The following is a 24,671-nucleotide window of genomic DNA, read 5'->3' on the forward strand; positions in this document are numbered from 1 at the left end:
TATTTTTTAGTAGAGACGGGGTTTCACCGTGTTAGCCAGGATGGTCTTGATCTCCTGACCTCGTGATCCACCCGTCTCGGCCTCCCAAAGTGCTGGGATTACAGGCGTGAGCCACCGCGTCCGGCCAGCTTATATGTGCTTTTTAATTTTGAATCAGGATAGAGGAGGACCATGGGGTAAGCTCAGCTGGACTTTTTATGAGATATGTACAAATGCTCCTAATTTTTCTGTAGCAACAACCTGATTGATTTTGGGCAGTTTGGAAGTGTTGGTGATAACAAAGGAAATATATTTTCCCTGCTTAAAGATTTCATGCCCTAATGAAAGAAGGGAGAAACACCAATTAAATATCGATGTATCCTTCACAGCTAAAGATGATGATATTAGGACAAATCAAGTCTTTATCAAAGTCCATGGCATGATTAATTCATTAAATAGAATTGTCTTTACATAGTTTCCAAATTTGCCATTAGCTCATGGAACGTTAGAGTAAGACAGATTATCAGAGATATTCTAATTCAGTTTCTTCATCTTATACTGTATATATGGAAACAAGCCCAGAAAAAAGTGTGAGAATCAAAGATACGGTTTTCACATTTCCACTCATTTGGAATTTCTACTACAAATGACTCGACTTCTTTGCTAGTTTGAGCTAAGCTTCCCTGTTCTTTTAGTGTTAATTTCAAATTGTTTCCAGAGCAGAGGATATCTCAGTACTCTGTCCAATAAATTCATAAAATAAGAGTTATGGTCAAGTGATAAAAAAATCTTTTTTTTTTTTTTTTTTTTGTCTTTTTTGAGACGGAGTCTCACTCTGTCACCCAGGCGGGAGGCAGTGGCACGATCTCGGCTCACTGCAAGCTCTGCCTCCCGGGTTCACGCCATTCTCTTGCCTCAGCCTCCCGAGTAGCTGGGACTACAGGTGCCCACAACCACACCCGGCTAATTTTTTTTTGCATTTTTAGAGGAGACGCGGTTTCACCGTGTTAGCCAAGATGGTCTGGATCTCCTGACCTCGTGATCTGCCTGCCTCCGCCTCCCAAAGTGCTGGGATTACAGGCGTGAGCCACCGTGCCCGGCATGATAAAAAATCTTAAGTAAATCAGTAATTACCTCTTGCTATATAACTGCAAACAGGATCTTTATTCTAGAATTTTCTCTTTTTTTTGCCCGTTAATTAACATAAAAGCAAGCTGTCAAATGACAGCCTTTTTGCTTTGACTAAGGATCGATTTATCTGCCCACTAGGATGGCATAAAACATAGTAACTATAAACTGAATAATAACTAGAAATACATATACCCACACAAATAGATGGCATATATAGTTTAGGCAGATTATTCTTAGAATATTTAGCAGTATATAGTGAGTCCTGAAGACTTTCAAACATAAGCTGATAATCAGTTGGCTGAAATTTCAGATAAAGAGCTATCAAATGTCTGGTGTTGGGCAATCTAGTATTTTAGCTTCTTGTTCAGTAAAATTAAAAACACATGCTGGGGCAATGGACATGCTCTTTATTGTGCAGAGTGGTTACATGGGTGTAAGCACAGCTACAAATTCATTGAGCTGTACACTTCAGATCTGTGCATTTTACCGTATATACATTATATCTCAAAATAAAATTAAAAATATAATAAAAAGCCAACCACGACGGACTAAAAACAAACATACAAATTTAGACATGCAATGATCTTTCAATCATTGTAGTTTCAGATTTGCTCTTACTGATTGTATATATACATATATATATATATATATATATTTTTTTTTTTTTTTTTTTGAGACGGAGTCTCGCTCTGTCGCCCAGGCTGGGGTGCAGTGGCGCGATCTCCACTCACTGCAAGCTCCGCCGCCACCAGGGTTCACGCCATTCTCCTGCCTCAGCCTCCCGAGAAGCTGGGACTACAGGCGCCCGACAGCATGCCCGGCTAATTTTTTTGTATTTTTAGTAGAGACGGGGTTTCACCGTGTTTGCCAGGATGGTCTCGATCTCCTGACCTCGTGATCCGCCCGCCTCGGCCTCCCAAACTGATATTTAATCAAAGGGGCATGAAACACTTCTTCCCCTCTTGTGTTGATCATTCGGTAAGCTAAGTTACTTAAAAGGATCGTGTGATCTTTTTATAAGACCAGAAAGCCTTTAATTTACGCGTTGTTAAGTAAGATGGAGTAATAACGGTTTCCAGAATTTGTATGACACACGTTGCAGTCTCTAGGGGGCGGGGTAAGCACCGATTTTTTTTTTCACTTCATCCTCCTCTGCGGCGATGTCTTTATGGGTTCGTCAGGTAATGGTATCAGATAGCAAATGGGTTTTTAACTAATCTTTCCCTAAGATACTATAGTTTCATATTCTATCCTATAGATTCTCAAAATCCACTTTTACACTAGGATGCCACTTGAGGGCAGTTCTGATTGGGATATATCTTTAAAATGATTTGCTTTTATGTTTTCATCTCCCTGCGTTATAAACCACCATCTTCTGACGTTTAATCTACTTTCAAGTAAAGTCCTACCGCCGGCCTGAATTTGGTCATTGCATGGATCAAAATTTCTGCAGCTTGAGAAAACCCTGCAAAACATCCGGAAAGGTAGGAGAACACTACAACTCCCAGAACGCAGCGCTTTCCCTCTCGCCAGCCTGTCCCCTCCAGCTGCCCAGTGACCAGCCTCTGTGAGCCTCCTCTCAGCCCTATTGGTCAGTTTGCTCGTCAGTGAGGGAGGAGGCGGGAGGGGAGGAACAGAGAATCCCGGATGGTACGTTTCCCGCCACCGCGGGGCGCCCAGCGGAAAACCCAAAGAAGAAGTAGTTTTTGAGTGGACAGTCGCTATTACGGCGTCAGATAACTCAGCCAATCATAATGTTTATATGCTCCCAGGGTCCCCGCCTCTTCCTTGAGGTAACCTTTGGTGGCGGGAAAAGTTCGGAAGTTTTCGCGCCGGGGTGGAGTCGTCCAGGGAACCTTCACGCTACTTTGGTAGAGGTAGTTCTTTGGCAGCGGGCATGGCGGGTACCGTGGTGCTGGACGATGTGGAGCTGCGGGAGGCCCAGAGAGATTACTTGGACTTCCTGGACGACGAGGTGAGGGAGGCGCCGGCGCGGGGCTTTAGCGCTGGGAGCCTCTGCAGAAGCGTCCCGGGAAGCCAGAGGCCCGCCAGACCTCCATACCGTGTGCTGCAGCGGAGCCTGCCGGGCCCGAGCCTCCAGCCCTAGTCTTGTAGCTTCTAACGCCGGACTCGCTAGTTTGTGTTCTCTAAGTGAACTCGTAGGAAGCCAACTTTCTCCTAAGTACAAGCGATGGTCCGGGCACGCGAAAGGCGACAGGTTCCCATTAAGTGCAAGCAGATTGGCAAAGCCCACCTCGGCCTTTTGCATTTCATTGCTCTCTCTTGATTTGGGGGGGCGGGGGGAGGGGCTGCCCTAGGGCTATAGTGACCAGCCGGGTTGCAGAGTGCTCAGATTTTAGGGACTGGCTTTTTACCAGGAGGAAAAGACTCCCTAATTCGACTGCATTCTTTTTCAATACCAGTTAAGATGCAGATAAAAAGTGTTTTGTGTGCAACCCAAGACTTAAAGCCATAGAATGTTGAAAAGCTATCTTGAAGGGTTGATGATGTGACCAAATAGCTGAGATTCTCTATTCCTTTAGGTCGGGGTATGAGAACCCTTTCCGTATTGCAGAGATGATTGGGAAAAATACTACTTTTTACGTAATTCTTAAATTAAAAGCCAGTTTAATGTGACTATTAAGAGTGTTTAATTTACATTTTTATTGTATATATTTGAAGTGCACATGTTTTGATATACGTGGTGAAATGGTTACTACCGTGAACAACATATCCATCTATTCACATTGTTACCTTTAACATTCACATTGTTATGTTCAACTTAACATTTTAATAAAGTTTGCACTTACTGTCCTTTTAGACTTCTCGAGCTCATTTTAATTCTCCACTAAAGAGAGAAATTACAGCATGCGGAAAAGTCGTCCATGATGATGGGAATAACAGCATGGACCTTGAAGAAGTCATTATCATTCTTACAGTCCCCTCTTTGTATTTCGAATCTAAAGATAGTGAATGCAAGGGAGAAACTGATGAGCACATACATACTGGGGATTCAGCTCTGCTGCAGAGATTGACCTGGCTATCTGGCTGTGAGAACTACTTCTGTTTAGAAACATTGTTTCTGAATTTGTGGCTCTGGTGATATGTGGTGGCTGTTTTGCAGGAAGACCAGGGAATTTATCAGAGCAAAGTTCGGGAGCTGATCAGTGACAACCAATACCGGCTGATTGTCAATGTGAATGACCTGCGCAGGAAAAACGAGAAGAGGGCTAACCGGTGAGTGGCAAGGAGATACACTCGGTCTCAATGAGAATGGCTCCCTTCCCTCTTGGCCAGATTGAAACAGCCTCTCAGGAGAGGACTTGTATGAAACAGGATTGATCTAGAAGCTCTCATAGCTCACCTGCACCTATTATTATTTTTATTTTTTCCGAACAGTAGGTGGTTGGCATTTTCCTCCCAAACGCCCCTCCTTCCAATGTTTAGCTGAATATTTTTATATCTTTGATAAGTTGAATTAAAGTTGCTCCTTAGTTCTGGTATTTTACTGAGTCTTATAGGATGGCAGGAGAAAGCAGAAGCTGGATTTTCTCATTGTTTTTAATGATCCATTTATGATCCTGCTGTTTTGAGGATCCGTTGTTTTGAATTCCGCCCTAATTTTTCTTTCTCCTGCCCGTGTACAGGCTTCTGAACAATGCCTTTGAGGAGCTGGTTGCCTTCCAGCGGGCCTTAAAGGATTTTGTGGCCTCCATTGATGCTACCTATGCCAAGCAGTATGAGGAGTTCTACATAGGATTGGAAGGCAGCTTTGGCTCCAAGCATGTCTCCCCGCGGACTCTTACCTCCTGCTTCCTCAGCTGTGTGGTCTGTGTGGAGGGCATTGTCACTAAATGTAAGTGGGTTAAAGGGGGGCCACTAAGGCAATGAAGATAGAATAAGACAGGGAGGTGGGGAAAGCATGAGAGACAAAGTAGATCTGGGTAGCTTGTGGCTTCAAAGAGGTGGAGCACTGGAATTATGTGGTAAAACTTGGAGGGGCTCAGGGTGTACAGTGACTACGGGGACGTTGAGTAATCATAGGTGTTAGTAGAATGATGAATTCTGCTGAGAGCTGGAGGAGTCTTGGTTCCTGGCATTCTCTCATTCCAAACCCTAACTCCACCTATTTTATTAGTTGGGATCAGTGGTACTTAAAATTTTACATGGATATGGTGGTGGTCTATATATAAATAAAATGAATAAAAGGTAATATTGAAATATCGTAACCTAGTCAAAAGAACACAGTATTTGGAGTCATAGGCTTGCATAGGTTTGGGTTCCACTTGTATCATCATCTAGTTGGGTGAGTTTATATGTGCACATTTTCCATGCCTAGGTTCTCTAGTTCGTCCCAAAGTCGTCCGTAGTGTCCACTATTGTCCTGCTACTAAGAAGACCATAGAGCGACGTTATTCTGATCTCACCACCCTGGTGGCCTTTCCCTCCAGCTCTGTCTATCCTACCAAGGTAAGGGGGATAAATTGATTGAGCTGTCTTGGAGGTTGGAGTCAAAGATACCTGTTTTAAGGCAAAGAGTTTTGTAATATCTGAAGTCTTTTTTCTGTAAAGGGTGAAAAATAAGGATTAATCCAAAGGCAAGATTGATTGCAGGCCAGAGTTTAATATGAAAATCCCACAATTCTTATTTATTTATTTGATTATGTTTAAAGATGAGGTTTTCCTATGTTGCCTAGGTTGGAGTGCAGTGGCTATGCACAGGTGCAATCATGGTGCACTAAATTTGCAAACTCCTAGGCTCAAGTGATCCTCCCAAGTAGTTGGGATTACAGGCTTGGGCTATGCCACCTGACTTCACAATTCTTTTTTTTTTTTTCTTTTTTTTAAGAGACAGGATCTCTGTCTCTCAGGCTGGAGTGCAGTGGTGCGATTATAGAACACTTCAGCCTGAAACTCCTGGACTCAAGGAATCTTCTCACTGTAGCCTCCTGAGTACCTGGGATTATAGGCATGAGCCACCAGGTCTGCTAATTTTTTTTTTCGCTTTTTTCTAGAGACAGGGTCTTGCTGTGTTGCCCAGGCTGGACTTGAAGTCCTGGCCTCAAGTGATCCTCCTGCTTCCATCTTCCAAAGTATTGAGATTACAGACATGAACCACCATGCCCAGCCACAACTCTTATTTTTTTTTTTTTTTCTAGATGGAGTCTCTCTCTGTCGCCCAGGCTGGAGTGCAGTGGCATGATCTTGGCTCACTGCAAGCTTCGCCTCCTGGGTTCATGCCATTCTCCTTGTCTTAGCCTCCTGTGTAGGTGTGACTACAGGCGCCCGCCACCATGCCTGGCTGATTTTTTTGTGTTTTTAGTAGAGATGGGGTTTCACTGTGATCTCAATCTCCTGACCTCGTGATCCGCCCGCCTTGGCCTTCCAAAGTGCTGGGATTATAGGCGTAACTCTTATTGTTTTTTTAAGAAAACACTTGTTCGTTTATGGAGTAGTCAAAAGAAGATGTCATCTACATAGATGTTTTAACAACATTATAATCATATAATTTTGTAATCTGCTTTTTAAAAAGTAGAAAAATATGCTAGACTGTTCTGTAATCTTTAAAAATATTTTGTTGTGGGTTTGGGAGAAGGCTGGCATAGGAAAATGCTTTCTTTATTCTTAGTGTTCAGATTGATCTGAATTGAGGACAATGCAGGGCTTTCCTCTGGAGACAAAAGATCATTAATATTGATTACTTGATGTCTAAACTCATTCTATCAAAGAATTCCTCTCCTCCCCTCATCAAATTTTAATTGAGAACTACTGTATTGAAAGCACTGTTAAGTGCTGTGGAGGACAAGGATACAAAGAAGACCCAGTCCTCGTCATCAGTCTTCACAGTGGTGGAGAAATGAAACATATAAACAAAAACAAGAATGAGTATCTTAGAATTATAACTTAAACATACTTTAGCATCATTTCATCTGGAGGTAGCTCCAGATGAAATGCTGAGATCAGAGAAATTAAACAATTTGCTTATGGTCCCAGTTAGTGATGGCCTTAAGGACTAGAACCTTTGTCTCTTTAGTTCATGCCAGCTGTATTCTCTAAGTCATTCTGTTGTCTTCTTTGGACCTTAAGGTCTCCACTTTTCTAAAATTTCTTCTTCAGGAAGTACTTGGGAAGTACTCTTCTGCTGATTACTGTGGCCAACCTTCTTTACTTGAAAAGTGAAATACATTGGACCAGATCTTCTGGAGATTGTCTGTGATGGTGCTTAAGAGCATGGGCTTTGGAGTTAATACCTGTGTCAAGTCCAGACTCTTTTACTAACTGTGTGACCTGGGGGAACTTTTTTAATCTCTCCTAGTCTCCTGGTTTCCTTGTCCATGACGTGTGAAAATATCTTCTTTACAAAGTTGTGATAATTACATGAGATAATTTTGTGAAGTAATAGCACAGTGCCTGGCACATAGCAAACACTCAATAAGTGACAACTGTGTTTTTAGAAAATTCAAATGTGAAGGAAGTAAAACTTCAATATACGTACAGGAAAGCTCACATAAGTGTATAGTTTGATGAATTTTTACAAGCTGAGTATACCTGTGTAACCAGCTCCAAATGAGGAAATACTAGCACTCAAAAGTCCCTCTTGAGGGCCCGTGTTACCCAGGGGTAACCACTATCCTGATGTCTAACCCGCATGGATTACTTTTGGCTGTTTTTCTATTTTATTTAAATACTCTTTTGTGTTGGGCTTCTTATGCTCAACATTGTATTTATGAGATTTATCCATGTTGTGTATAGGTGTGTTTCATACATTTTTATTGCTGTATAGTATTCATTTATGTGACTATACTATGTTTATTTAGCCATTCCACTATTGATGGCATTTTTATACTTTTAAATTTTTGACTGTTAGGCATAATGCTGCTATGAGCATTACAGTGCATGACTTTGGGTGAATGTTTCTGTTGGGTATTACCTAGAAGTGGAAAAACTGCTTCAGAGTGTAAGCATATATTCAGCTTTAGAGGGGAAGTAAGAATCTTAATTTAGATGTTAATATAACCATAGTCCATTCAGACTATGGGTTGCCCCTTCCATTTGATGCTTGTTACTAAAACAGAGGGGAACACAAAAAGCTAGGGAAGGTATATGACTTTTTTTGTTCCTTAATGATGAAATTTTACGAAGTCATCTTATTTGCCATGACAGGTGAGTGTGGCATTTTTAAGACAGGACGGAGTTCACTCTATCCCTCTGTGTGCCTTTTTCTAGGATGAGGAGAACAATCCCCTTGAGACGGAATATGGCCTTTCCGTCTACAGGGATCACCAGACCATCACCATCCAGGAGATGCCGGAGAAGGCCCCAGCTGGCCAGCTACCCCGCTCTGTGGACGTCATTCTGGATGATGACTTGGTGGATAAAGCAAAGCCTGGTGACCGGGTTCAGGTAGTGGGAACCTACCGTTGCCTTCCTGGAAAGAAGGGAGGCTACACCTCTGGGACTTTCAGGTAAAGGGTCTGCCCTAAAGTGTATGTAATGCTGTTGACAGCTTCCATTTCTGGTAATAGGCTTTGTCCAGTTTGCCGTATTCCAGAGTTACATCTGATAGGTTGAGCACTCTACCTGCCTGGGAGACAGGATACCTTCAATACCTCTTTTCTATCAGATAAAGCTGGTGATACTTATCATCAAATGCCAAAAGTGAGAGTTATTGGTGACAATGATTACAGCCTCATGGCTTTCCTGGGAGTTTCTCATTTAATTACGCTTCGTCCCCATACACAGTTCTGTCTGAAGCTCTGTGGGTCAATTCCAGAGGTGGGGCATGATCAGTATATTTGGGTCACAGACAGAACCAGTTGTTTAATTCACAACAACTACCTGCCCCCTCCTCCCCAGCTCTGATTGGCTGGTCTAGTTTGGTAGCCTAAAAAGGCTTACTACTGCTGGGGGTACTAGCTACTAACGTTAGGAATTGAATATAACAGGCTTCCTCTTTATTCTCTTTGTTCCAGGACTGTCCTGATTGCCTGTAATGTTAAGCAGATGAGCAAGGATGCTCAGCCTTCTTTCTCTGCTGAGGATATAGCCAAGATCAAGAAGTTCAGTAAAACCCGATCCAAGGTCTGGCATCGTTTAGAAATTTGAGGGTGGGAATGGATTTCTAAGAGTTGTGTTTTGGTGCATGGCTGTTTTTGTACTAGATCAGAAGGAAGGGTTGAGGTTTTTTTGTCTAAAGTGTTTGGTGTTAGCTTCTTCTATTTTTGTGTAAATCAACACATGAAGGGTGTTTTTGCTGTTTGTTCTTTAATAATTCTGTTGTTATTAAACAATTTTAATACCTGCTACCTGCTGGGCTGCTAAATGAACCTAATACAAATATTAGGAGAGGTGTTAACTTACAAGTGTACCAGTAAGTCTATTAAATACTGAAGACATTGGTGATGCATTACTACTTAAATATTTTTTCTTTTAGTTCTCCAACTTGTTTTTCTTGTCTTTTTCTTTTTAAGATAGGATGTATATCCACATTTAGAATTGAACTACGTATATGAATGTGTGATGATAAAGGTTATTGTTCAAGCATAGTACATGTTCTTATTAAACCTAAAATGTTTTGAACCTGGGGATACTTTTTTCCCTTAGAGATTAACCCTCTAAACAAATTTTGAAATTTGAAATTTTGAAATTCTGCCTCTGTGCCTACTCTGATAATGGCCTGATGGTGTGATTTGTCTTAGAGAAGAAACTTTTTGCAATTAGGAACAGTGTACATGTTTCTATGTTTCTGTGTTTCTTCAAGTATTTTCTTTCTTCTTTTTTTTTTTTTTTTGAAACGGAGTCTTGCTCTGTCACCCAGGCTGGAGTGCAATGGCGCGATCTCTGCTCACTGCAACCTCCGCCTCTTGGGTTTAAGTGATTCTCCTGCCTCAGCCTCCCAAGTAGCTGGGATTATAGGCACACGCCACCACACCTGGCTAATTTTTTGTATTTTTAGTAGAGACGGGGTTTCACCATGTTGGCCAGGCTGGTCTTGAACTCCTGACCTCGTGATCTGCCCGCCTTGGCCTCCCAAAGTGCTAGGATTACAGGCCTGAGCCACTGCGCCCGGCCCTCTTCAAGTATTTTCTATAGGCCAAAGTATGTAAAGTGGAGCTCCACAAAGTCCCATTGAATCTCATTAGGCTTGCAATTGGTTTTTTCTCCTGTAGGATATCTTTGACCAGCTGGCCAGGTCATTGGCCCCTAGTATCCATGGGCATGACTATGTCAAGAAAGCAATCCTTTGCTTGCTCTTGGGAGGGGTGGAACGAGACTTAGAAAATGGCAGCCACATCCGTGGGGACATCAATATTCTTCTAATAGGTATGATGTTGGGGATTTGCTTTAGACTGTTGTTACTGTTGTTCTTGTGGAGTGGTTGTGGGGACCTATAATATGTAAGATTGTATATTCTATACTTAGTATTTCAGTCCTATCAAAAGGCTAAAATGAATCTTTTTTTTTTATCATGTCTGGAATTCCTGATTTATAGTATATAAGATATATTCTTCCATGAGTAGTGAAGGGAAAAGCGAAGGAAATGATATTAAAAGCCAATTACTGTATGACTCTGCTAGAAAGGCAGAACTTGCTGGGGGTGCTGGGGAGTTTCCTAGTGTCATCACTGCCCCCACCCTGCAGGAGACCCATCGGTTGCCAAGTCTCAGCTTCTGCGGTACGTGCTTTGCACTGCACCCCGGGCTATCCCCACCACTGGCCGGGGCTCCTCGGGAGTGGGTCTGACGGCTGCGGTCACCACAGACCAGGAAACAGGTAAGGATATAAGGGTCCTTGGCAAAGGCCCAGCAGAGAGACTGAGCGTAGATCCTTTGTGTGCCCTGGCTTGTGTTCTGAAGATACAGTTGATAGGTTAGTTAAGGCCAGATTATAGAGGACTGAGTATTCAGCAGTGGTGGGTGAGTTATTTAAGTCTTTGGTTCATCTATTTACAGGAATGTTTTTGATTTGAAACAAAGTCTTAGCACTTTAGAAGGGAAATAAAAGTGAAGATTGTACTATTTTATGAACTAGAGGAAGGGATTTAGAGACCAGTGAAGAGAAGGCAGAGGCCTAGTTGGGATATTATTTGAGGATGAGGCCGAAGAGAGACTCTATAAAGGAAATTTGTGAGAAGCTAGTTATTAAGAGATACTATTAATATTTAGGTTTGGGCTGAAAAGGTGACCCACCAGGATTTCCTCTAAGTTTCTCACAGCCAACACACTGTTGCCGCATTTGCATGTACAAAGTGAGAGATTCCTAGGAAGGAGATTGAAATCCTTCCCTTCTGGCCTCTAGAACCTAGACTGTAGCATGTGTTTTTACCTCCTCACTTCCCAGGAGATCGTCGTCTGGAAGCGGGGGCCATGGTCCTGGCTGACCGAGGTGTGGTTTGCATTGATGAATTTGACAAAATGTCTGACATGGATCGCACAGCCATCCATGAAGTGATGGAGCAGGGTCGAGTGACCATTGCCAAGGCTGGTATCCATGCTCGGTTGAATGCCCGCTGCAGTGTTTTGGCAGCTGCCAACCCCGTCTACGGCAGGGTAAGTAGAATCAGGCCCCAACTATTGTCCTCACCTTCATTTGATTTTGCTGACTAACTGGGCTGAGAAGTATATTCTAGGTGACCCAGGGCAAAGACTAAAAATAAGGCCATTTTCTTGTTATTATTGTTTGTTCAGAGCAGTGTTCTTCACCCATTCCTGCACAGCAGACTCCCGTGGAAAGTTCCTTATTTAAAAGTAACTTTTTAACAGTATAGTTAAACAGTCCATTTAACATATTTAACAGTCCATTAAATAAAAGGACTACGTGCACGTGGCGGAGGAATTTCTAAACAGAACAGAGCTATAGCATGAAAATGAAAAGACTTGCTTCCCTCTCCTGTCACTTTGCCAAGAGGTAACAGCTTTGAAGTGTTTAAGGAAACAAAAATTTAAGCATGTACCAGCAAATACACTATTTCCTTGTTAAGAATTATCTCTTTATCTTTGTTTTTATCATGACTGTGATGTGCTAGATATAATCTTTCATATTTGTCTGTGCCTGGGGTTTGGTGAGTTTTTCCTTTTAAAAAATAGATTTCTAGTATTCCATCATAGGGATGTATTTAACTAGTCTTCATCTGATGGGTATTTAGTGGCTTCACTTTTTCCTTCCTATTTTGAATGAAGCTGTAGTGGCCATCCCTTTATGTATGTTTTGTTACAGATTTGGGAATATATCTGTAGTATAAATACCTAGCACTGAAATTACTGGATTAAGAGTTATGTGCATTTTTCTTTTGGTAGAGATTGCAAAATTACCCTCTTTAAAGATATATTAATCTTTTAATTAATACTTCTATTAATGAATGCTCATAAATGCTTTGTATTTACCAACTCCTTTTATCCTATCAGTAACTACCTCACAAGGTGTAGTTATCTTTATTTTACAGATGAGAAAATGGAGGCACAAAAGATTATGTAACTTGTTCAAGAGCCACAAACTTGAAAATGGCAGAGCCAGGATTTGAGCCCACAGCTCATGCTGTGTCCCGGCAGTTTATAATCCTATGGTATATGGGAACGCCTTGTTGCGATGGTGTTTTTTATACATATAGTTGCATGGTCCCCAGCTCAGAGTTTCTGAATTGAAATCTCTGAGTTGGAGCTCTTGGTAGCTATGGTTTAGAGAGGCTCCGCAGGTTTGGTTTTAATGTGTAGCCAAGGTTGAAAACCATAGGTTTTAAAATTAATGATGGGGCTGGGCGCAGTGTGTCATGTCTGTGATCCTAGCACTATGGGAGGCTGAGGTGGGAGGATCACTTGAGCCCAGGAGTTTGAGACCAACCTGGGCAATATAGTGAGACCTCATCTTTAAAAGTAAAATAAAGTAAAATAAATGATAATGTGTGTTTATGTCATTCTCAATAGTGATTGGGAAATATAAGAAAAATGGCAGGACCTGAAATGTGAACATGGTCAAAATCATTATTACCTAAAGGTTGTTATGTTCTCTGACCGTGAAGTGTATGTGGATGGGTAGGTATCAGTCCAGTAGGCCCAGAATTGAAAGGAGAGTATTGGGGTTTTTGAATCCCGAGGAAAAACTCCCTTGATTTTTTTTTTTTTTTTCTTCCTAAGACAGCATCTTACCCTGCCACCCAAGCTGGAGTACAGTGGAGTGATCCTGGCTTATTGTAGCCTTGACCTCCCTGGGTGCAGGTGACCCTCCTACCTCAGTGTCTTTAGTAGCTTGGACTACAGATGTGCACCACCATGCCTGGCAAATTTTTTTTTTTTCTTTTTTAATTTTTATAGGTACGGGGTTTTGCCATGTTGCCCAGGCTAGTCTCGAACTCCTGGGCTCAAGCAATCTACCTGCCTCCCAAAGTGCTGGGATTACAGGTGTGAGTGGATGTGCCTGGCCAGTTTCTAAGATGTTATGATTTGTACATCATTGACCATTTTAGTTGAGGTTTTACTCCTATCTTCTGAGTAAGGGACTCCAAAAAGTTCTAAGTGCTTGTAGCCTAACCAACTTGCTCTGTCTTTATGACAGGTAGGGGAAAGGGATCATCTCTCAGTCCAGGTCCTGCCTTGGGAATGAGAAGAGCAGAATAAGGTTTGGGAAGGAGGGGCTTGGTTTAGAGACCTACATTCAGCCTTTTAGAGGTTCCTGTAGTAGGAAGTGGGGCTTCCTAGGAAGCTCAAAAGAAGGGTTGCAGGTAGAAGAGATGATTTACATTGTTTAATGGCTTTACACTTTTTCACTGCTTTTTGTCTGTTTTGCTCTTTGAGGTCAAGCCTTCCATTCCCACTCCCAGAATTGCAGCAGCCTTGTCCTTTCTTCCTGTTGATGTCATGTCCACTTCTGTTGTCCTCACATTCCCCAGTATGACCAGTATAAGACTCCAATGGAGAACATTGGACTACAGGACTCACTGCTGTCTCGATTTGACTTGCTCTTCATCATGCTGGATCAGATGGATCCTGAGCAGGATCGGGAGATCTCAGACCATGTCCTTCGGATGCATCGTTACAGAGCACCTGGGGAGCAGGATGGCGATGGTGAGGTCATGAGAATAGTAAGAGTAACTAATGGAAAGGGGCTAAACAGATGGTAGTTTCTCAGGCCCAACCCAGGTGGTGGTAGGTGTTTCAGTGTCTGGGTTGATGTTGAAGAGCCCTCAACTGTTTAGCCACCTCCCCTTCTCGCTTACTGGAGGTTATCCTAAGGTATGTCTTTTGTCCATTTCTGGGTCTAGGAATAACTTTGAGCATCTTCTGTGGGCCAGGTAGTTCCACCATCTTTATCTGTGGGTTCCATGTGTCTGATTCTTTTTGAGCCCTTTCTTTATGAATCTTGGTGTCTTCCCTTCTTGTGCTATAGAAAAAGCAATTTTCCCTGGGTTAAACTCTTTATTACTCTCCTTTCTCCTAACTTGGGTATGCCAGCTATGCCCTTGGGTAGTGCTGTGGATATCCTGGCCACAGATGATCCCAACTTTAGCCAGGAAGACCAGCAGGACACCCAGATTTATGAGAAGCATGACAACCTTCTACATGGGACCAAGAAGAAAAAGTAAGCATTCTCATAACTCTTCCTCAAGGGAACCTGAAATTTGTGTTATATTAGAACATGTGTATGTCTAAGCTTAGCTAAGGCATTACGTGCCCAGATCAAAACCATGCCTGGAGTCATAACCATGTGGACTAATTTTCTTCTTTTCTGGGTCCACAATATATCCTTTATCCTGGCCAGTTGCCTTGTAAATGTTTGGGTCATTCAGCCCAGGTTCAGGTCTTTTCTTAAAATAGAGTTTGGATGACATACCTAACTGATGGTGGGTGTGCCTTATACATGAAAGATGGCACATGTCATGTAGCCGTTTGTGATGAAGGGTCAGCAGATAGGAAACATTTGAGACTTTGTAAGTAGACTTGGGTGAAGGAGACGTGTGATCAGGTGCTCAAAGCATGAAATGTGAGATCTTACACCTCTATTTTTGGTCATGATGCAGTAAGAAGCATAGCATAATCTTCAAAGCTGTTGGTTTAAGAATGCAGAATTTGGAGTCAGAAAACTTTGAGTCTACTTCAACTTCTCTGAGCTGTAGTTTTCCCACCTACAAAATAGAGTAAATAATACCTAAACTTTTTACCTAAACTACCTAACTCACAAATAATACCTGAAATAATTAAATAAAAATATGTGGAAGAATCTTGTATATGTTCCATATAAATGGGAGTTATGATAATGGGTTCTAGGCTTTGTCTGTTTTGACCTTGGCTTTTCTGAGAGGCAAAGCCACTAATCCAGGCAGGTGGTAAGGTGTGGCAGGGAGATGGAATTCACTGTATGTGGCTCCAGGGAGAAGATGGTGAGTGCAGCGTTCATGAAGAAGTACATCCATGTGGCCAGAATCATCAAGCCTGTCCTGACACAGGAGTCAGCCACCTACATTGCAGAAGAGTATTCACGCCTGCGCAGCCAAGATAGCATGAGCTCGGACACTGCCAGGGTGAGTGCCTGGGGAAGCCTGGGCCTCGGATCCCTTAGGTATATGGCTGGGCAGGAGTCCTTGCTATCTGGGAGCTTTGAAAGCATTTTAACTTAGTGACTTTTTTTCCTGGTCTGAAGAGCTTCCTGTTACACAATTTTAATCATTTCCTTTTATAAAGGAAAATGAAATAAGGACCCCAGAGGTAACATGTCTCTCATGAGTTAAAATGACATTGGCCTCCAGAAGCTGTGATTCATTCAGCAAACATAGGAGTGACTTCTGGAAAGTGACCTAGTCTCTCTTCTTACAAGCAATGTAAAATTAATAAGCACTCTTTTCAAAGACCTCAGATCCAGGATGGGGAAGCACAAAGGTAGATAGAAAGACATCCATGCATATTTATAAATATTTACCCCAGTGTGGTACTTACAAAGGAATGAATGTGAAAGGCTATTTGAGTATAGATGAAGAAACTGTTAATTTTCTTTTAGACTTCCCTGAAAGGGATATGAATGTCAAGGAAGGATTCCCAGAGAGTACGATATTTGGACTGGACTTTGAAAAAATGACTAACAGGCAACCATGATGGTTATTCAGAGCAATTTCTGGTAACCTAATATAGCTGTCCATGAATTTGTCTAAATCTTTTTTTTTTTTTTTTTGGTGAGACGGAGTTTCACTCTTGTTGGCTAGGCTGGAGTGCAGTGGCGCGATCTCAGCTCACTGCAGTCTCCACCTCCCCAGTTAAAGCGATTCTCCTGCCTCAGCCTCCAGAGTAGCTGTGATTACAAGCATGTGCCACCACGCCCGACTAATTTTGTAGTTTTAGTAGAGACTGGGTTTCGAAACCATGTTGGTCAGGCTGCTCTGGAACTTCCGACCTCAGGTGATCCACCCGGCTTGGCCTCCCAAAGTGCTGGGATTACAGGCGTGAGCCACCATGCCTGGCCCAAATTTGTCTAAATCTTTTAGGGGCAGTGGATTTTGCAGCAGAAGGACCCAAGTCCAGAACTCTTATTATGTGACATAGACATAGACTCTTGGATTAGACATGATTCCAGATCATCTACTCCAGCCTCACCCACTCTGTCTTCTCAAATCCCTGCTGGGACTCTTTTTCTTGAGATGGAGTCTTGCTCTGTTGCCCAGGCCGGAGTGCAGTGGCAAGATCTCGGCTCACTGTGACCTCTGCCTTCCGGATTCCTGCTGTTCTCCTGTCTCAGCCTCCCAGGTAGCTGGGACTACAGGCCCGTGCCACCATGCCTGGCTAATTTTGTATTTTTAGTAGAGACGGGGTTTCACTGTGTTGGCCAGACTAGTCTCAATCTCCTGACCCTCATGATCCGCCCACCTCGGCCTCCCAAAGTGCTGGGATTATAGGCGTGAACCACAGCACCCGGCCAGGACTTTCTAATACCGCCAGTGACAGCATGCTTAGAACATTACTGTTTTGAAATTTTAGAATATTTATTAAGTTTAAACCTATTTCCCCACAACTTTTACCTGTGGCTGTTAGTCTTGTTTTCTGGAGGTTGTGTATCACCTGTCTTCCTCATTAAACAGCTTACTTTCTTTTTAACTGTTCCTTTCCCCATGCGAACTTCTGGTGTGTGGCCCGCCCTCTCATTGAACCTAAAACTGAGCATCATACGCTATTTTAGTTGTGGTCCTAGTGTGAGATCTGTAAGTGAATTCCAAGACAATTTGGATTCCCTAGGTATGCTATTGCAGGCTAGGATTTCACCAGCTTTTTAGGTGATTCAAGAATTAGAACTTGTCATGGAGTGTATGACTTCCAAACTCTGGTAGCTTTCTAAATTATTACAAAATTTAATGAATGAATTTAAATGTGAATGTATTTAGTTTTGAATGTCATTGTGAATATATACGGTAATTTAGGAAACTTGAAACAAGAAGGGACCAGGATACGTCAGTGATGGGTCATATAATGGGAGACCTGGAAGGTGTGACAGAAGAAGTTTCTTTTTTTTTGAGATGGAGTCTCGCTCTGTTGCCCAGGCTGGAGTGCAGTGGCGTGATCTTGGCTCACTGCAACCCCTGCCTCCTGGGTTCTGCTGCCTCAGCCTCCTGGGTTCTCCTGCCTCAGCCTCCTGAGTAGCTGGGATTACAGGCATGTGCCACCACACCAGGCTAGTTTTTTTTGTATTTTTAATAGAGATGGGGTTTCACCATGTTGGTCAGACTGGTCTCAAACTCCTGACCTCGTGATCTGCCCGCCTTGGCCTCCCAAAGTGCTAGGATTACAGGTGTGAGCCACCACGCCTGGCCTGGAAGTAATTTCATGTCTGATCCCAGCTCTGCAGCTAGTTTTTGGACTGTGGACAAATCCTTTCACCTCAGGTCAGTTTCTTTATCCATAAAATGAGAGAATTGGACACATCAAAATCACCTGAAACTTGTACACATATCTAGTCCCAAACACTGAGATTTCTGATTCATTCATTTCCGATTCATTCTGATTGATTAGGTCAAGAAGGCCATTCATACAATAGCATTTTAAAAGGTAAAAGCACCCCGGTTTGGTATTCACCGGCCCCTGTGAGAAACATTTGTTAGGAATGTGTCAGAGTTCTCCTCTGGACTGGGTTTACTCAAGCTACATATTTGTCCTCAGATTGACTCATTTCCTATCCCTCCTTCAGTGTGACTTTGGAAACTCTCCTTTGAGTCCCATTTCCTTAGTGTATAAAACTTCTCCAAGTTATTAAGAGGGTGAAATGACAGAATATATATAAAGGCAGACTTCCTGCTGCATTGCTGGCCTACAATCACTGATGATTTTTCTCCCTTCTCTTTTCTACGCTGTAGTCTTTTATCTTTCCAGTTGTTAGATGCCTAATTTTCTTCCCTGTTCACTTGCTCCTCCTTCCTGCAACAGTCTTGTGTATATTTCCTTGATCCTTGCTGTCATCTTTCTCATTTTTATATGGTATCTATAGAGAACACAGAGCTCTGAATTCTCTGCTTGGGCCTCCTGGGGCTTTTCTGGTAGTGTCATTTCCCTTTCTGTGCAGTAGGATAGATGGGCATGCCTAAAGGATTTGAGATAAGCAATCCTCCCTTTTCTTCCCTAGACATCTCCAGTTACAGCCCGAACACTGGAAACCCTGATTCGACTGGCCACAGCCCATGCGAAGGCCCGCATGAGCAAGACTGTGGACCTGCAGGATGCAGAGGAAGCTGTGGAGTTGGTCCAGTATGCTTACTTCAAGAAGGTGAGGATTCAGATGCCAGGGCGTGAGAGGCTCTTCTGGATAAATTACAGATGTGTGGGCTTCCCAGCCTTCCGTGGCTGACAGCTACATTTGGATCGTCAACAGAAAGCAGTATTTGTCTTTCAGTGATCAGTCTGCCTCACTCTTTCCTCTGGAACACTCAGTGATTCTCAACCCTGACTGCACCTGAGAATCAGATGGAAAGCTTGAAAATGCTGATTCCAGGGCTCTTAGAGATTCTGGTTTAGTTGATGTGCTATACTTTCAGTCAGCTGCTTCTCTGTGTACCCCTACTTCCTTTGCATCTTAGAAAAAAAGTAGGTGTTTTCAAAGGGGCTACCTTGGTAATCTTCCTTGTCCCTCTGTACCTTTCCCCTTGGTAGTCTCTTCAAATGTCCCATTGGCACCTCAGAAGCTCATGTTTAAAGTTGAACTCTCAAACTTGCCTCATCCTGTTTCCCAATTTCTGTTTGTGACATTGCATCTCTATCATTTTAGATATCAAGCCTCAAGCCTAGACTCCCTTTTCCTAGTTGCCCACTCTCACCCCCGTCTGGTGAATTTTAGTGTTGGAGTTGAGTTGTGAGTCTGATAAAGTCTTCCTCGCTTTTTGCTAGGTTAAGGGTTGTCTTGGATTTCAATTAGACACCTGATTTATAAGGAAATAGATTGTTTTCCACTTAACTATTATGTGCTAGACATTCGTTTCTTTATTCAGTAAACATTTATTGAGTACCTACTATATAAACAGCATATAATATACTTCCCAGCATTTTAAAAAGATGGGTAGCAGTCTCTACTTCTGCCCCTGGTCCTGGGACTTAGGGATAAGAGGAGCTAGGTAAACCACTGGAAACGTGGAAGTCATTCCTGCTTATGGTGCAGAAGGGACTCAGAGTTCTTGATGCAGTTCCCCTGCATCCGTGACCCCTCCACTGCCTTGGTCCTAGGTTCTGGAGAAGGAGAAGAAACGTAAGAAGCGAAGTGAGGATGAATCAGAGACAGAAGATGAAGAAGAGAAAAGCCAAGAGGACCAGGAGCAGAAGAGGAAGAGGTAAAGTGGGGCAAGCAAATGAGATTAAAAAGTTGGTGGCCAAAAAGTTGGTGGCTCACACTTGTAATCCCAGCACTTTGGGAGGCCGAGACAGGTGGGTCACTTGAGTCCAGGAGTTTGAGACCAGCCTGGGAAATATGGCAAAACTCTGTCTCTACAAAAAAATAGAAAAATTAGCCGGGCGTGGTGGCGGATACCTGTGGTCCCAGCTGCTCGGTAGGCTGGGGTCAGAGGATTGCTTGAGCCTGGGAGGCAGAGGTTGCAGTGAACCGGGATCGTGCCACTGCATTCCAGCCTGGGTGACAGAGAAACAACAAAAAAAGTTCCAGTGGGACTGGGGAGAGGAGTAGAGGGTAGAGGGTGGAATGAGCGCTGCTTATTGATGTCAGGTTGTTCGTGGAGGGTGTTCCTAGACCTGCAGGGTTTGCGGATGAAGATAACCTGGGTAAAAGAGAGAGAAAGAGAGTGAGACCTTCTCATGTGCTTTTGACCCCTCTACTGAAGAAATGCTAAATAGTAGGAACAGCAACCCAACCACTGAGGATTTTGAATATATACTTAAAAATTCTAAGGGAAAAACCTTCATGCTTATGGTTGAACTTATAAGGGTGAGTGATGTGGGAAAGAGCATTGGAAGCAGCGCCTGTTTGTGTTCTAGTCTGGGGACTTGGTCTTGTTTAGAACAAGCAGCAGTTTGCAAAGGCCTAAGCTTGTGCTTCCCTTTGACTTAGTGGTTCTGTTTCCTTTTCTCCATAATTAGAAGCACAACATGGGGCTCCCTTGCCTTTCTGTCTCCAAACTCTTTCTGTCTCTTAACTGCCCTGGGTATTTTAGAAGGAAGACTCGCCAGCCAGATGCCAAAGATGGGGATTCATACGACCCCTATGACTTCAGTGACACAGAGGAGGACATGCCTCAAGGTGGGTGAGCGTCCCTTACTGATGAAAGAGGTTGTTCCTGTGACTCTTGGACTTTTCCAGTTGCTCTGTGCACTTTATTTTCTTGTGAACTCTTGTTTGTTTGGCTTCCTGTTTGGGGCCTGTGTCCAAGAGGTTTGTCCCAAGAGAGCTTCAGGAGAAACCCACAGTAAAAACTTTGGAAAAAGCTTTGCTCTATTGTGTACACCTCCTTGATGAACTGTGCTGTGCTATACCTGGTTATAAGCATTTCACATAATATATATTTTGAGGGTCTCCTGCCTCACTAAACTCCTTCATCATCCAGTGAAGATTTCCCTTTATCCTAATTGTTCTGCCTGGCCCCATAAGAACCCTAGGAAATAGGAGCGTTCAGCAGGCTGAGTGAGGGATTGGGAGTGGAGATGATTTCCCTAGTGTTTGTGGAAATGGCTTCACCTTGCTAATCTTCCCCATCTCTACAAACATCAACCCTCTGAAGTATACACTCCAAAGACGGCAGACTCACAGGAGACCAAGGAATCCCAGAAAGTGGAGTTAAGTGAATCCAGGTGAGTAGGGATGTTGCTCCTGCCCCTTCAAGAATTCTGTATCACTGAGGAAGGGACTTTTTTCCCTTGGAGAGGGTGGGAAACAAACTGCTGGTTATCAATAAAACACAAAACTAGAGGCCCGCGGCTTTTTACATTTTATATTCTCATTTAATTTCAAACTTATTGAAAAGTTACGAGAAAAGCATGAAGAACTTCTGGATGTCCTTTACCCGGAATCTTCAGTTGTTTAAATTTTACCATTTGCTTTATTAATAATTCTCTCTCTGAGAATTTGAATTATGTCTGTGTGGGGTCAGGAAGAGTTTTACAACAAGTACAACTTACGTCTTACTGAAACCTCAGATTCTTCTTGGTGAGATAGATACATTTTGGCCATTTGTTTTTGAAATGAAGAATTTTTACCAGCAGGGTTCTAGGAGACATTTTTATCTGTGAATTTTGTTTACTGAACACCAAATAATCTCCATAGTGAAGTTTTACGTTTTTTCTTTTAATACTTTAAACACGTAACACCATGTATTTACTGAAGAAAATTTGAAAAACATTGAAAAGTATTTGGAAAAAAAAAAAATCAATTGTAACTCTCTCCCTCAGAGACAACCATTCAACTATATCTTAAAATGCTTCTTGAATCAGCTTGTATAGATCTTTTTTTTTTTTTTGAGACAGGAGTGCAGTGTTTTTTTCTTTACTTTTTTACAGTGTTTATTTTTTACTTTTTGTAGAGACGGGGTCTCCCCATGTTGCCTAGGCTGGTCTCGGACTCCTGGCCTCAAGGAGTCCTCCTACCTGGGCCTCCCAACCAAAGGGCTGGGATTACAGGCATAAGCCACTGTGCTTGTTTGACGTCATTCTTTTTTTTTCTTTGAGACGGTGTCTCGCTCTGTCTCCCAGGCTGGAGTGCAGTGGTGCGATCTCCACTCACTGCAAACTCCGCCCCCTGGGTTCACGCCATTCTCCTGCCTCAGCCTCCCGTGTAGCTGGGACTACAGGCGCCTGCCACCGCGCCCGGCTAATTTTTTGTATTTTTAGTAGAGACGGGGTTTCACAGTGTTAGCCAGGATGGTCTCGGATCTCCTGACCTCGTGATCCGCCCGTCTCGGTCTCCCAAAGTGCTGGGATTACAGGCGTGAGCCCCCGCTCCCAGCCGATCTCATTCTTTTTAATGACTGCAGGGTTTCCATGGTATGGATGGGTAAAAATTTAACGAAATTCTCTGATGATAGACATTTGGGTTGTTCTCTGTTTACAGTAAAACAGTATTAAATTTATCAGTGTGCACTCTTGCAAGTATAGCTGTAAGGTGAGTTCCTAGAAATGGGCTCCCTGCGCCAAAGGATATACACATTTAAGGCTTTAGTAAATGCTGCTAAATTGTCCCCCATTGATGCTGACCGGGTTACTATTTTACAGCCAAGGGGAATGCCAATTTCCCACGCACTAGTATAATAGTTTAACTTTAAAGGGGGCTCCTCAAGGGTAATGCTGCCATCAGAGGCAGATGTGTGTGTGAGAAAGAATATTGAGGGGACGCCTCTACTGTATTAATACTATGAATTTTCCTAGAATAGCTCTTTCCTGAGAGCATTTGGGTTTGTTTACTCCTCTTCCCCCTTTCTCCTGTCTGGGGCAGGTTGAAGGCATTCAAGGTGGCCCTCTTGGATGTGTTCCGGGAAGCTCATGCGCAGTCAGTCGGCATGAATCGCCTCACAGAATCCATCAACCGGGACAGCGAAGAGCCCTTCTCTTCAGTTGAGATCCAGGCTGCTCTGAGCAAGATGCAGGATGACAATCAGGTCATGGTGTCTGAGGGCATCATCTTCCTCATCTGAGGAGGCCTCGTCTCTGAACTTGGGTTGTGCCGAGAGAGTTTCTTCCGTGTTTCCCACCCTGTCCCCGACCCAAGTCTTTGCCTCTACTCCCCTGACTAACAGTGTTGAACTGAAGGCGAGGAATGTTGGTGATGAAGCTGAGTCAGGACTCGGTGGACCCTTTGGGAATGGGTCATGAAAGCTGCCATGGGGTGAGGAAAGAGGAGACAGTGAGAGAGGACAAGGACTATTGCATCTTCATTGCAAAAGCACTGGCTCATCCATCCGCCCTACTTCCCATCCCACACAAACCCAACTGTAAATAACATATGACTTCTGAGTACTTTTGGGGGCACAACTGTTTTCTGTTTGCTGTGTATTTTTTTTTCCTGCAGAGCACTGTGGTTAGACTAGGCTTTGGGTGGTTCTAACTGGTGGAGAGAAGCTCTGAGGCACGTCATGCAGGTCAAGAGAGCTTTCTTTACAATAGCACCAGTTAAGGTGAATATATGTTGTACCACAAAACAAACCCAATATCCAGATGAATATCCGAGATGTTGAATAAACTTAGCCATTTTGTACATGCGGTCTTAATAGTCGTAGTCTGTTTTTCATACATGTATTGAATTTTATTTTCCTTGAGAGCAAACGTGCAGGGTTTGCTGCTCCCGCATTTGCAGCAAACTACCACACGGTGGCAGCAGCCTGCTGTGCTCTCTCTCTCTGGGGGTCATGTCTTCTCTAGAGACAGTTTTCTTCCTCAGCAGCACCAGCATTTATCAGTCAAAATTGATAGTGCAGACCAAACCCTGCCAATTTAAAATAGCTAAATAGCCAAGGGAGGCCAGTGAGTAAAAGTCCAGGAAAAAAATTGCCCCTCTGCCTGGCGCTTTTTGCCTGAATCTAAATTTACCCTTCATAAAGATAGAATACCTGATATATCAGACACCTCAAAATCCTGGGAGTTCTTGCCCATAATGAGATCTTGTTAGAAGATCCTCTTTTTTTTTGAAACAGGGTCTCGCTTTGTGCCCAGGCTAGAGTGCAGTGGTACAATCAGCTCACGACAGCCTCAACCTCCTGGGCTCAAGTGATCCTCCTGCCTCAGCCTCCCAAGTAGCTGGGACCACAGACACATGCCATCATACCCAGCTAAGTTTTTATTTTTTATTTTAGTAGAAATGAGGTCTCTCTGTTGCCCAGGCTGGCCTTGAACCCCTGGACTCAAATGATTCTCACATCTCGGCCTCCTAAACTGTGAGATTATAGTCATGAGCCACTGTGCCCAGCCTACAGGATGCTTTTGAAACTATCTGGGTGTCCACTCTTTGGGGCTGATTAGCCTGTTTGCACATAAGCTTGTGATGGGGCCAGGGTGGGACTTCTACTGTTGTATGGTTTGAATAGCTTTTGAAGAATTTTTCAAGTTACTTAAAGAATCATGTGACTTTATGGGGGGGCTTGGGTCACATGGACTGGAAGCTGCTTTCTGGTG

At 43.2% G+C, this 24,671-nt stretch overlaps 1 protein-coding gene across 8 annotated transcripts in view; it reads left to right on the forward strand.

Moving 5' to 3' along the window:
* The window catches only part of MCM3 (minichromosome maintenance complex component 3), a 27,643-nt gene extending 3,884 nt beyond the window's left edge, over nt 1–23,759 (forward strand). For 2 of the 8 annotated variants that reach the window (XM_023212995.2, XM_023212997.2), the window contains 17 exons: nt 2,509–2,594; nt 4,235–4,347; nt 4,758–4,966; nt 5,450–5,580; nt 8,338–8,576; nt 9,084–9,192; nt 10,281–10,434; nt 10,753–10,884; nt 11,452–11,660; nt 13,994–14,168; nt 14,556–14,682; nt 15,472–15,622; nt 18,700–18,840; nt 19,791–19,894; nt 20,729–20,814; nt 21,293–21,362; nt 22,999–23,759. In XM_023212995.2, coding sequence (XP_023068763.1) covers nt 2,509–2,594; nt 4,235–4,347; nt 4,758–4,966; nt 5,450–5,580; nt 8,338–8,576; nt 9,084–9,192; nt 10,281–10,434; nt 10,753–10,884; nt 11,452–11,660; nt 13,994–14,168; nt 14,556–14,682; nt 15,472–15,622; nt 18,700–18,840; nt 19,791–19,894; nt 20,729–20,814; nt 21,293–21,362; nt 22,999–23,197 — 2,435 coding nt within the window. In that variant the 3' untranslated portion in view covers nt 23,198–23,759. Of the gene's footprint in view, nt 1–2,255; nt 2,292–2,508; nt 2,595–2,882; nt 3,086–4,234; nt 4,348–4,757; nt 4,967–5,449; nt 5,581–8,337; nt 8,577–9,083; nt 9,193–10,280; nt 10,435–10,752; nt 10,885–11,451; nt 11,661–13,993; nt 14,169–14,555; nt 14,683–15,471; nt 15,623–18,699; nt 18,841–19,790; nt 19,895–20,728; nt 20,815–21,162; nt 21,273–21,292; nt 21,363–22,998 lie in introns of those variants that run through there. The other 6 variants (XM_023212996.1, XM_023212998.1, XM_023212999.2 and 3 more) reach the window with 6 other exon arrangements.
* Nucleotides 23,760–24,671: the final 912 nt, after the last annotated feature.

The sequence above is a fragment of the Piliocolobus tephrosceles genome, chromosome 5 (genome assembly GCF_002776525.5).
Source record: "Piliocolobus tephrosceles isolate RC106 chromosome 5, ASM277652v3, whole genome shotgun sequence".
In the NCBI taxonomy this organism is placed as follows: Eukaryota; Metazoa; Chordata; class Mammalia; order Primates; family Cercopithecidae; genus Piliocolobus; species Piliocolobus tephrosceles.